The 13,330-nt window shown below is 36.9% G+C and overlaps 1 protein-coding gene across 1 annotated transcript in view; it reads right to left on the reverse strand.

Annotated features, from left to right (window-relative positions):
• Positions 1 to 384: 384 nt before the first annotated feature.
• ADAT2 (adenosine deaminase tRNA specific 2) overlaps positions 385 to 13,330 on the reverse strand; it is a 39,496-nt gene continuing 26,550 nt past the window's right edge. The window contains 3 exon segments of the mRNA XM_044002080.1: positions 385 to 2,325; positions 2,435 to 2,507; positions 8,123 to 8,229. Coding sequence (XP_043858015.1) covers positions 2,282 to 2,325; positions 2,435 to 2,507; positions 8,123 to 8,229 — 224 coding nt within the window. The 3' untranslated portion in view covers positions 385 to 2,281.

The following is a 13,330-nucleotide window of genomic DNA, read 5'->3' on the forward strand; positions in this document are numbered from 1 at the left end:
ACTTGCCCAGGGTCACACAGCTAGTAAGTATCAAGTGTCTGAAGTCAAATTTGAACTCAGGAACTCCTGAATCCAGGGTTGGTGCTTTATCCACTGCACCACCTAGCTGCCCCCTTCCCCATTCTTATTAGTTTAAAGCACATTTGATTAGATGTTCAAGACAACTGGCAAATACATTCTTACCAATCTTTGATAGATGTACTCCACCTCTCATTAGAAATCTGTCAACACACACACACACACACACACACAAAAAGAAATCTGTCAACACCAGGAGCAGCTAGGTGTCTGAGTAGATAAAGCACTGGCCCTGGATTCAGGAGGATCTGAGTTCAAATCTGCCCTCAGACACTTGACACTTACTAGCTGTGTGACCCTGGGCAAGTCACTTAACCCTCATTGCCCCGGGGGAAAAAAAAGGTTTGTAGAAATCTGTCAATGCCACATTGTAAGCCATGATTCATAAATCCAAATCCCATTGTCAAATAACACTCTTTTAAACCAGCTGTTCCCCTCACAGATTAAATCTTCTGTTCTGCACCCCTGAAGCATCATAGCTTTTAGTTTCTTGCCCAACACTTTATAACCTTGGCAATACTTTTGAGATTCTGTATGGAAGTCTGCATGGAAGTGTCATCTGTACCCGTATAAATGACTAGAAGAGAACAGCTGTTATCCATTTTAAGTTTGGGAAGGTTTTCTATTATATCTTGGGATACATGCCCCAGAAAGATAACAGATCTCACTATCATTGTTATCAGGTCAGCAAATAGATGATTCTATACCATGGGCAGGGAAATCAGCAGCTACCACTACTTTTCTCTTTTTCCTTTGCCTCTTATTAAATGCTCTCATACCTGATACCTTTTGTGGCTCTACTTTATTACTCTTGGGAGGAATGAGAACTTGTTCCTCTTCAGAAAGAGCATCAGATCTGTGTTAAGCATTCATTGCACAGACATCCTTTTTAATTTCTCTTCTCTGTGTAACATTCATTCTATACCATCCTGACAAGGAATCCCTTTCTTCAACACTGAAACCTTAATTCTGTTTCTTTTAGGAATTCTTCATTCTCCCTAAGAACCTGGAATGTAAAGAGGTGTTCTTTAAGTCTCTTCATATTATCCTTTAGAAGGGAGATCAGCCTCACTTGAAACACAGATAACAGATACTCATTTGTGGCAGAAATGCAAGTATTTCACACTCAATGCAAGTTACTACACAATTTCCCCTACTCTCAATTATCACGATTTTCAGCCTTGTTTTGTTTTCTTTCTTTTTTTTTTGTTTATTTGTTTTTTGTGGGGTAATGAGGGTTAAGTGACTTGCCCAGGGTCACACAGCTAGTAAGTGTCAAGTGCCTGAGGCCTGACCTGAACTCAGGTCCTCTTGAATCCAGGGCAGGTGCTTTAAGTCTTGCAATAAGCACCTGGTTAAAAGTTTTTACAGACAACCTTATTTAATGTCCTTTACTTTGTTTCAGCAACTCCATAGCCATGGCTATACCCACCTTCCCTTTGGTCTTGTCTCAATCTCATATCAGTTTTACCAGTTTGCCCCCTCACCACTATATTAATTTATTCAATTCACTAATATGTTCACTAATCTTTTGTTACCTTGCTTTGTGCTGCCAACTAGCCTCGCCTTATTCTTCTTAAATCTATTTCAGTTTCTATTGACCATCTACTCTGTGCCAGGCACTATGCTAAATGTTAGATATACAAAAGAAAAGCAAAACAGTCCCTTCCCCCAAGAAGCTCATATTCTAATGTGTATTATGTGCATATATATTTATAAATAAGACACATACACAGTAATTACAAGGTAACCTTTGTTAAGATGTTAAAGGCATTTCTAGCTGGGTGAACCTGGAAGGCCTCCTACGGTAGATGGGATCTGAATTGAATCTTTTTTTTTTGTGAGGCAATGGGAGTTAAGTGACTTGCCCAGGGTCACACAGCTAGTAAGCATCAAGTGTCAGAGGCCAGATTTGAACTCAGGTCCTCCTGACTCCAGGGTTGGTGCTCTATCCACTGCACCATCTGGCTGCCCCTAAACTGAATCTTGAGGTAACCAAGTATTCTGAGAGGCAGAGGTAAGGAGGGAGATTATTCCAGGAAGAGAGGACAGCTACTGCAATTGACAGAGAGTTATGTGTGAGGAACATTAGATTAGCTGGTATGGATGGATCACAGATAGGTAATTAAGTCATGTTAAATGCTTCCATTCCAAGAATTTTGTCAAAGTCACTATTAAGGATTGGTCTTCCGTCAGATGAAGTTCAACATTTGTGACATTCCTTCTTCCGGACTTTTGATTTGGGTGCTACAAAAATGTTAGAGAAGAAAGAGAAAAATGAATAAGTATACCAATGTCAAAATTTCTTATGTTGACTTGCTTCAATGCATGCTCTGTATATTACAGGAAAACTGACCATTTGGATTTTCTTGTTTGTAGAAGGTCTTTAACATTTCCACTGCTTCCTCAGCTTGATATCCAGGAATGCACTGTTGAAATGAGAAAAGTGAGAATTCAAGATTACAAAAACATCTTTTGTTGGAAGCCAGAAAAAAAATTATCTACCAAAGAATTCTGCAAGTTATTTCAAATATAACAATACAGTTCTCATCTGGGGTTACTAGAAATGTAAATGCTGAAATAAAACTCTTTTTTTACATTTTCCTTCTTTTCCAAAATAGTATCAAGGTTGCTTCAGCTTAATTCATCAATCAATTAACAATTGTATATTGTCTACTATGTATCCAGACAATTTAGTTGGGAAGACACTAACACATATGAAGTAATCAATGAATAATTAAGTCCCATACTGTATGGCACTCAACGGAAGACTCGGAAGACTCGGAAGTGCAAAAAGAACTTATAATCTGGGAAAGGAAATGGTGGCTAGAGTAGTTGAGAAAAGCTTTATAGAAGAGGTGAGACTTGAGCTGGTCCTCAAAGAATGGATATGATTTGAAAAGGTATGGGAGGCTATTCCAGATGAGGAGACCAGCATTAGCAAAGGCAAGGAGAGAAAAATGGTTAGGTTGTTTTTGTTTTGTTTTGTCTTTTTTTTTTGGTGGGGGGGGAATTGGTGGGGGAGGACAGTAAGGAGACCAGCCTGACTGAAGAAGAGGGGGTGTGCTGGAAAGCAATAGGAAATAAAATAGCTGGTTAAAGAGAATCCTGAATACCAGACAGGTGTTTGAATTTGATATGGAAAGAGGGCTTAATGGGTTGACCTGGGCTATTCAGAAAGGGATAGAAATGCCAAATGTGGAATTATTTACTCTATTTCTTAGTGGATCTGCACTCCCACTGTGATGAGCTATGATGGCTCCAAATGTAAAGGTGGATGGAGCCATTGCAGTTTTTTTTGAGCAGGAAAGTGACATGATGAAAATGTATTTTAAGGAAGACCATCCTGGCCACATTATACAAAACGGACTGAAGGGACAAAAACTTGATGTTAGGGAAGCCAGAAAATAATCCAAGTGGGATCTAATTAGGGCCTGAACTAGAGTGAAAACTGTGGGAACAGAGGTCATAGGTGAGATACATATCTGAGGAACAAACTGGCAGGCATTGGTAAATGACTGGGTGAAGGGAATCTATGAATCTATGATCCTATAACTGAAGAGGGAGGCAAAAATGACCTTAAGATTTTTTGACCAGGGTAACTTGGAGAATAATTGTGCCATTGTTTTTTTGTTTTGGCGTTTTTTTGTTGTTTTTTTGTTTTTTTTAAGTGAGGCAATTGGGGTTAAGTGACTTGCCCAGGGTCACACAGATAGTAAGTGTTAAGTGTCTGAGGCCGGATTTGAATTCAGGTACTCCTGAATCCAGGGCCGGTGCTTTATCCACTGCACCACCTAGCTGCCTCATGTTTTTTTTTTTTTTAAGTGGAAAAAAGGAATTTGATTTTGTTCCTTCTTTCTTACTTGGTTTCCCCCCAGATTGTACTACTCTTTTCTTCCCAAACTAAAGCGGAATGGTGCATAGAACTTAATCAATATCCCTTTCTAGTTAAGCTGAGCATGGAAGAAATTATGGGCACTGCCCCTCCTTTCTTGCTCCCATCTCCCCTAGGTCATTTCTTGTGCTCATGCATATGTATGAACACACATGTAAATAAGAAAGCAGTAGCTGATAAGACAAGTTTTATACTCAAAGCAGTTATTCAGGAGAGACTGGGGGCAAAGTAGGAAACGTTCCCTTTCAAAATATGGCCATCACCATACAGTAAACCACTCTACCCAAGGCTGTGTCATCCTCAAAGAACATCTGCTTTGGGGGTGAGGTCAGGAACAAACTCAAGTTTTACAACATATGGTACTTCTCAAATAAAAGAAAATTTATGCACACTTTCCTATATGACAATAGCAAAGGAAAATAGAGGGAGGAGCTGGTGAGAGTCTCTTGTCCCTTCTATGCCCAGAGGGTCAGACTACTAATGCCTTCTTGGTTTTAAGGGAATTAAACATTATATGTTCATGTTATGAATGATTTCTATGTCTAAAGCATAAAAATGCTTCCTTCATGTAGCCATTATAGTTGCAGGATGGTCCTATTAAGTTGTAAAACATGCATTCTGCACAAAGCAATATTAATGATGGCAACTGTGCCAGCTGTATAATATTAATATTAATCATATTCTTCTTCAAAGGGTGGATCAACAAGTAATTTATATGAAATGAATTTTAAATTTGACAGGTTATTTCTCACATTCTCTTTATTCTGGAGCCTATGACACAGTCATCACGCTAAGGGCAGGAATATACCTAAAAATCCAGAAAAGAAGGAGCAAAGCCAGATTTCCCAGGAGTCTTGTTGGTCTCTTACTACCCAGAAGCCAGGGGAAAGAGTGTGTTATCAGAATTTCTGGACACCTCAGATTTTAGATATTTGAATTCCAAATCTTGTTGTAAAGCCAATATGGCCATAAATGTATGCTACAACTGAACTCTCTTTTTCAGGCAAACTAAAAAAAATACAAATACAATGTAAGCATATATGCACACGTGCATACAGGTACATACACATGTTCAAGAGAGGTTCCACCCATATTCAACATCCAAGAATTCTTCCTTTGTCTTTTCAGGAACTTTGAGTGATATACTTGACCTCTTATAAATGAGAGGGATAATAAGCCAACTGCACAGAATACTCTTAGAAAATTTTATAATGTTCTTAAAGAGAAATATAAATAGAAGTGACAGGGAGGGAAATGGGGGAAAAACAAACCTTTAGTAACATTTTAAATGAAGTTTAAATAAAGTTTCATGATTTGCTTTTCTTCATTTCACAACATTTCACAACAATTTCTTTTCTTTTCTTTTCTTTTTTTTTTTTTTTGGTTAGGCAATTGGGGTTAAGTGACTTGCCCAGGGTCACACAGGTAGTAAGTGTCAAGTCTCTGAGGTCAGATTTGAACTTGGGTCCTTCTGACTCCAGGGCCGGTGCACAACAATTTATTTTCAGAAGGACTTATACAAATAATCATCTATTCTATTCTTTTTTTTTTTGAGATATTTTATTTTTTCCGTTACATGTAAAGATAGTTCTCAACTTACATGTAAAGATAGTTCTCAACTCTCTATTCTTTTATATACATAATCAAAGATTAATAGGAAAGTCCATTGCCCCCCTTCCAATTGATTGCTAGCTTCAGCTTAGAAAAGCAATCTCTCGTGATGGAGTCCTACATTCAACTCGCATCTCAAAACTTTTCCTTTACAGGATTTATCCAAGGTTTAAATCCTTCATATCACAACTATAGATTTTTAAAGAAGTACAACTTTGTAGAACTTTGAAGTAAACCTACCATAATGCCCATCATAAGTTAGACCTTTATTAAAAATAACCATAACCAGGTCTAAACACATTCTATAAAACATGGGGAAGAAAACAATCTGGTCAATGAAGTCATGAAAATTAGCATGAGCTCACAGGCTGAATTCTCTTTTTTTATCATAAAAGTATTTTATTATTTTCTCATTACATGTAGAAATAGTTTTCAACATTTGTTTTTATAAGATTTCTAGTTTCAAATTTTTCTCCCTCCCCTCTCCCTAAGACAGCAAGCAATCTGATATAGGTTATATATGTACAGTCACATTAAACATATTTCTGTATGAATCATTCCGTGAAAGAAGAATAAGAGCAAAAGGGAAAAACCTCAAAAAAAGAAAAACAAAAAAGTGGAAATAGTATGATTCAATCTGCATCTAGATTCCACAGTTCTTTTTTCTGGATTTGGAGAGCATTTTCCATCATGGGTCCTTTGGAACTATCTTGGACCACTGTATTACTGAGAAAAGTCAAGTCTATCACAGTTGATCAACACACAATGTTGTTGTTACTCACAGGCGGAATTCTGAAAGAAATGTGATTTAACAAAAAAGAATTTCAATTAAAATTTAAATTCTGATCTATAGAATTTTTATTACACTGTATTAAGCCCTTATCCTCACTGTCATCAGATTCATATAGGAAGGGTGAGTAAGAATTAGGAGAGTGTGAAGGTTTGTTATTAATTTTGTTTTGTTTTTTAACTTATTCATGAAGATAGATAAAAAAAAATTAGAAATAAGAATGGTGGAGTAAAAGTTAAAGAAATTGATATGGTTTAGCCAGGAGGAAACTTCAATTAGAAAAGGACTGATACCCTTGGACCCAATAATACCACTACTAGGTCTGTATCCCAAAGAGATCATAAAAAAGAGAAAGGGAGGGGGCGGGGTACCTAGGTGGCTCAGTGGATAGAGCACCAGCTCTGGATTCAGGAGGACCTGAGTTCAAATCTGGCCTCAGACCCTTGACACTTACTAGCTGTGTGACCCTGGGCAAGTCACTTAACCCCAATTGCCTCACCAAAAAGAGAGAGAGAGAGAGAGAGAGAGAGAGAGAGAGAGAGAGAGAGAGAGAGAGAAGGACTTACATGTACAAAAATATTTATAGCACCTCTCTTTGTGGTGGCAAAGAATTGGAAATCGAGGGAATGCCCATCAATTGGGGAACTCCTGAACAAGTTGTGGTATATGAATGTAATGGAATACTATTGTGCTGTAAGAAATGATAAGCAAGCAGATTTCAGAAAAACCTGAAAAGACTTAAGTGGACTGATGCTGAGTAAAATGACCAGAACCAGGAGAACATTGTGCACAGTAACAGCAACATTGTGTGATGATCAACTGTGATAGACTTAGCTCTCCTCAACAATGCAATGATCCAAGACAATTCCAAAGAACTCATGATGAAAAATGTTCTCTACATCCAGAAAAAATAACTGTGGATTCTGAATGCAGATTTAACCATACTGCTTCTACTTTTGTTTTTCTTTTTACTTTTTTGAGGATTTTCCCTTTTGTTTTGATTCTTCTTTCACAATGTGACTAATGGAGAAATATGTTTAATGTGATTGCACATATATAACCTATATCAGATTGCTTTCTGTCTTGGGGAGGGGGGAAGGAAGGGAGGAAGGGAAAAAATTGGGGACTGAAAATCTTTTGAAAACTAATGTTGAAAACTATCTTTACATGTAACTGGAAAATAATAAAATACTTTTATGATTAAAAATTTTTTTAAAAGACTGAGAAATATGAAACCTAACTTAGAAGCACAGTGATTATTTCTGTGAAATATCATCAGGATATGGAAATAGAACACACATAATTTAAATTGAACAAGGATAAGCTATATCCACCACAAATTTTCATTAATGTAGATTAAGCCACATGTGAATTTGATACGTTAAGAACTATAGATTGCAGATTTGACAATACTTACTGACATATAAACTCTGTAAACAACAGCCTTTATAAAAATGAAGAACTCCGACATACACAAGGGGTAGAAATTATGTTGAATTACCAAAGAAGGTTGTAAAATCTCCTTCTCTGTAAAGAATAAGTTATATATCTGCTTATCAGAAATGACTTCTGTGTAGTTCTGCCCAAAGGCAAGGGTAAGAGCTAGATCAGATAAAGTCATGTTCTTTTTCTGTCAGTTCATGACTGGAATCTCCCCACCACAAAGAGTGTAACTATTTACAACCACCAAACATAAAGAAAAGTAACACTTCAAATAAGAGTAAGATACCATCCCTTTTTTGTTTTACCTTGAAGGGTGTTCCAGTATTTGGTAAGTCTGCAGAGGCAATATCCAGAACAGAGCCACAACCTCCAAATCTTTCATTCTGGCAACCATATACAACAAGTGGGATTTGTGTGAAAGAATTAAGGTCTTAAACAGAATGAAGTCAAAATATGTCTCAACCTCCAGTGGGTCAATTCAGTCTAATTGAATTAAATCCAATATTTACTCAGCACCTATATGTACAGACCTCTGTAGGGCTCTGGGATAGAGAAAAAGTTTAGAAAAGACACTATCCTCCCCGATTACACAACCTAATAGGAAGAAACAGATAACTATAATTTATGATAAATGCATTAGAGAGAGAAAAGTAACATAAGCTCTTTGGGGGAAAGTTTTTTGGTTTTGTTTTTACCAACAAAAGGGATCAGGGAAAGCTTCATGGAGGAAACGTTATTTGAGTGGGGCTGCTTGGGGCATATTGTGCCTATGTAATACCTATAAGCCGTGAGAATATCAATAATGTGGAGACAGGAGGCATGTTGCACATAAGCACCTCATAGAGCCCATACAAATGAAAAAGGACTCTAAAATACTTAGTAAAATACAAACAAGCACAAATTAACATGGTTTAAACCAAGTACTAAAGGAATAAAGAAGCCTACATTTCTCTTCTGGGCCCCTCAAATCATTTCTTTCCTTTGACAGATACAGAAACCCTGTGTATATGTCTCATTCTGCACACTGAATCTTTCCTCTCTCTATTAGGAGGTGGATAACATGTTTCAACATGTCTGGAATCATGATTGGGCTCTATACTAATCAGAGTAACTAAGTCTTTCAAAGTCTTTATGATACTGTGGTCATTGTATCAGTTGTTCTCCTGGGTCTATTAACTTCACTGTGCAACAGTTCATACAAATCTTCCCAGGTTTATCTGAAACTATTCTCTTCATCATTTCTAATGGCACTAGAGCATTCTATCACATTTATATCTTGTTCAGCCATTCCCCAAATGAAGGATATCCCTTCAGATTCCAATTCTTTGCCATCTCCAAAAGAGCTATAAATATTTTTCACACAGTGGGTTAGAGTTTGTTTTGCTTCACATCAATCCTTCCCTTAATCTACCCTACCTCTAATTACTCCTTCTTCTTTCTTTCCATTCTCTCCTACTTCCCTGTTAAATGAAATGGATTTCTAGACCTAGCTCTGTGTGTTTTCTCCTTCCACCAGCTCAGAGGAGAGTGAAGTTCAAGAATCAGCCATTTCCCTTACCTCCTTCTCCTTGTCTGTATAAACTTCTACTGGCACAACTCAATTATATAAAATAATTTTCCCTAACCTTCCCTCCCAAAATGTTCCTCTTCCTCTCTCCTTCCTTTCTTCTAAAACCAAGATATAACAGAGTCATTTGTCAGCCTTCTAATTACTCTCTCTAGGATCCCTTATGATGACAGCGTTCAGAGGCATCACATGTATTATCTTCCCATATTAGAATGGAAGCTGTTTATCTTTGCTTAATCCTTTATGATTGTGTTTACCTTTATAGGTTTCTCTTGACTCCTATGTTTGAACTTCAGAATTTCTATGCAACTCTAGTCTTTGTCAAAAAAACTTGGAAGTTCTCTATTTCGTTAAAGTTCCTTTCTCTCCCCTACATTCCCCTTTCCCCACACCGTGATTATATTTAGTTTTCCTGGGTCAGTTATTCTTGGCTGTAAGCCTATAAGCTTTGCCTTCTAAATTCTCTGTTTCTTCATGGTAGTTGTTGCTTGACTGTGGCTCCTTGATACTTGAATTCTTTCTTTCTGGAAGCTTGCAGTATTTTTTTCTTTGACCTGGAAGTTCCATAAGGGCTGTAATGTTCCTAAGAGTTTTTATTTTGAGATATCTTTCAGGTCACTTTCTATTTCCAATATGCCTTCCAATTTTAAGAGATATGATCAGTTTTAAAATTTCTTAAAATTTGATATCTATGCTTTTTTTCTGTCACAGTATTTAGAGAATTCACTGGTTTTTTATTTTTTCCCTCCTTGATCTATTTTCCAGGTCAGTGGGGTTTGCCATGAGATACTCTATATTTACTTCTGGTGTGAAGGGATTCTGAGATGGAGAGAAAACAGAGCAATAGTAAACACATGCCAATAACTCTAATTTCCCCTGTAAAGTAAGAAGCAAGATTCTTAGTTGAAAGATTAGGGGGAATAAGAACATGTGAGAGGCTGGAGGAGGGAAGAAGTTTGGAATAGTTCTGTATGGATTGATCTAGGAAATCAATTAAGGAGCATAAAAGGGCTGCCTTGCTATAGTGAGGGCCCACTTAAAGTTGGATAACATGAAATTTTAACATACTCCAACAACATGGAATATTGAATAACTGGAGGCTCTTGTCATGGAGAAGGCTTTTGTACTCCAGGTAATTAAAGCATGGACTTAGAGGTGGCACCTGGAAAGGGGTCATCTAATGAGAATCAGAGGAACAAGTAATGAACTGGCTCTGTGCTGAGGGATATTGAAGCAGTTATCTCTCATCAAGATAATAATAACAGTGATGGCTGCTCTCTTTCCAGGACATGTATCCAGGATGTGATGGAGAATAGCCCCAGATTAATGAAACCTGATGGTCAGTAACAATTTCCAATAATTCATATGGGATCAAATTATCCTATGAGAAGAAACCTCAAAAAAAAAATGGCTAAGGATTACAAAGTCCTAGGAAAGAAACCAAAGACCATAGAAGAATGAGTGGAGTTTTCATTGCTGCTATAATTTGAAGATAAGAGACTTCAGAAGAGAAAAGGAGCTTTGCAAAGTAAACGTCAGGTTAACAAGATGATATCTGGGAATAGGACCTAAAATTCTAGACCACACCTAAAAAAAGAGGAATAATCATCTCTTTTTCTGAAATAGCATGCATTTTAAAAGGTGTAACAACATATATATATATATATATGTTGAGAAATGGTCAAAGGATATGAACAGGCAGGTTTCAGATGAAGAAATTAAAGCTATCTACAGCCATATAAAAAATGTTCTTAATCACTACTAATTCGAGAAGTGCAAATTAAAACTACTCTGAGGTACCACCTTACACCTATCCAATTGGCTAATATGACAAAAAAGGAAAATGATAAATGTTGGAGAAGATGTGGGAAAATTGGAACACTAATGCACTATTGGTGAAGCTGTGAACTGATCCAACCATTCTGGAGAGTCATTTGGAAACATGTCGAAAAGGCTATAAAACTGTGTATACCCTTTGACCCAGCAATACCATTACTAGGTCTATATCCCAAAGAGATCATAAAAAAGGGAAAAGGACCCACATGTACAAAAATATTTATAGCAGCTGTTTTTGTAGTGGCAAAGAATTGGAAATTGAGGGGATACCCATCAACTGGGGAATAGTTGTGCTATAAGAAATGACGTGCAAGTGGATTTAAGAAAAACCTGGAAATACTTACATGAACTCATGCTGAGTAAAGTAAGCAGAACCAGGAGCACATTGTACATAGTAACAGCAACAGCATGTAATGATCAACTATGATGGACTTAGCTCTTCTCAGCAATGCAATGATCCAAGTCAATTCCAAAAGACTCATGATGGAAAATGCAATCCACATCCAGAAAAATAACCATGGAGTCTGAATGCAGAGAGAAGCATACTATTTTCACTTGTTTTGTTTTTTCTTTCTCCTGGTTTTTCCCTTTTGTTCTGATTCATCTTTCACAACATGACTAACATGGAAATATGTTTAACATGATTGTACATGTATAACCTATAACAGATTGCTTGCTGGCTTGGGGGGGGAGGAACAGAGGGTAGGAGAAAAATTTGGAACTAAAAAAATATCTTTACATTTATTTTGAAAAAAAATTTTAAAAAAATTTAAATGGGGGCGGCTAGGTGGCGCAGTGGATAAAGCACCGGCCCTGGATTCAGGAGTTCCTGAGTTCAAATCCGGCCTCAGACACTTGACACTTACTGGCTGTGTGACCCTGGGCAAGTCACTTAACCCCATTGCCCCATAAAAAAAAAAAATTTAAATGGGGGTGGGGGTGGGAATTGCCTGAATATATTTGTCAGAGCAGATGCCACAGGGAATAGTAGTTACAATATAGAAAGAAAAATAACAGTAGAGAGGTCCAGCAATTCACAGGAGTCAAAATTCAGGGAGGGAGTCAGTAATGAAAACCCAAGGCTTCAAATAATTATACACAAATGCAGAAATTGTGGTTTATTTTTTTAATAGACTAAAGCTCCTAGAGCAAAAAGGTATATTTGAACTCAGAAAGACCACTGAGACTTAGAGGTATGAGACTCATGTCTGGATCTTAGCTATATAAAGGTATATCTTGTTGAGAAAGAAGAAAATAGATAAAGGGGAAAGGTGAACAGAATAACATTCTAAGTTTAGAAAATATACTCTTGAAGAAATCCAAGAACCAGAAAGGGTGCTGGGGAGATATGATAGAAAACATTGTAATTAAGATCAACAAGGGAAAAATAGAAAGCAATACTATTATGAGAGTATATCACAGACCACCCAGAAAAGGTAAAAAAGACGAGGAGTTCACCAAACAAATCATAAGCCTGGCATGGAGTCATGAATTAGTAATGATGGTGACTCCAATTATCTGGAAATCTGCTGGAACTATTCCTCTACCAAAAGCAGGCCAGCTCATACATGCTGGACTCATCACTTATGTTATTCAAAAACAGAAATCAATGAAGAACACTATTATTCTGGACCTGATGCTAGTCATCAAAGAAAAAATAATTGCTGAAGTAGAAATGATGTGAACTTTGAGAGAATAAGAAGCAGCTCACCTTAGAGTTCAGATACTAGAAGAGGAGTCATGTGTAATCTAATATATATCCTATATTTTGTGAGAACAGATTTCAAAGGGTTCAAAGAAAGGTGAGGTAGAATCTCATGTTCCAAAATTCTATAGAGAAAGTATGCCCAAGAGCAATCAGAATCTCTTAAAAATGAAATTCTCAAGAATCAAACAGGAGAAATTGCAACAAGGAAGAAAAGTAGGCAAAGTGTAAAGTAGTCAATGTGGGTGAATAGGGAATTCATGTATAAAGACAAATATAGAAGATGAAAGCAAGGTCAAGGAATGGAGAATGAATACAAAAGAGTGGCACAGTTCTATAAAAATAGTGTCAGAAGTGCTAGAAGACAGCTATGGAAGGCTTTTTTCTTTCTTTTTTTTTTTTCTG

This window comes from Dromiciops gliroides, chromosome 4, assembly GCF_019393635.1.
Source record: "Dromiciops gliroides isolate mDroGli1 chromosome 4, mDroGli1.pri, whole genome shotgun sequence".
Lineage (NCBI taxonomy): Eukaryota > Metazoa > Chordata > Mammalia > Microbiotheria > Microbiotheriidae > Dromiciops > Dromiciops gliroides.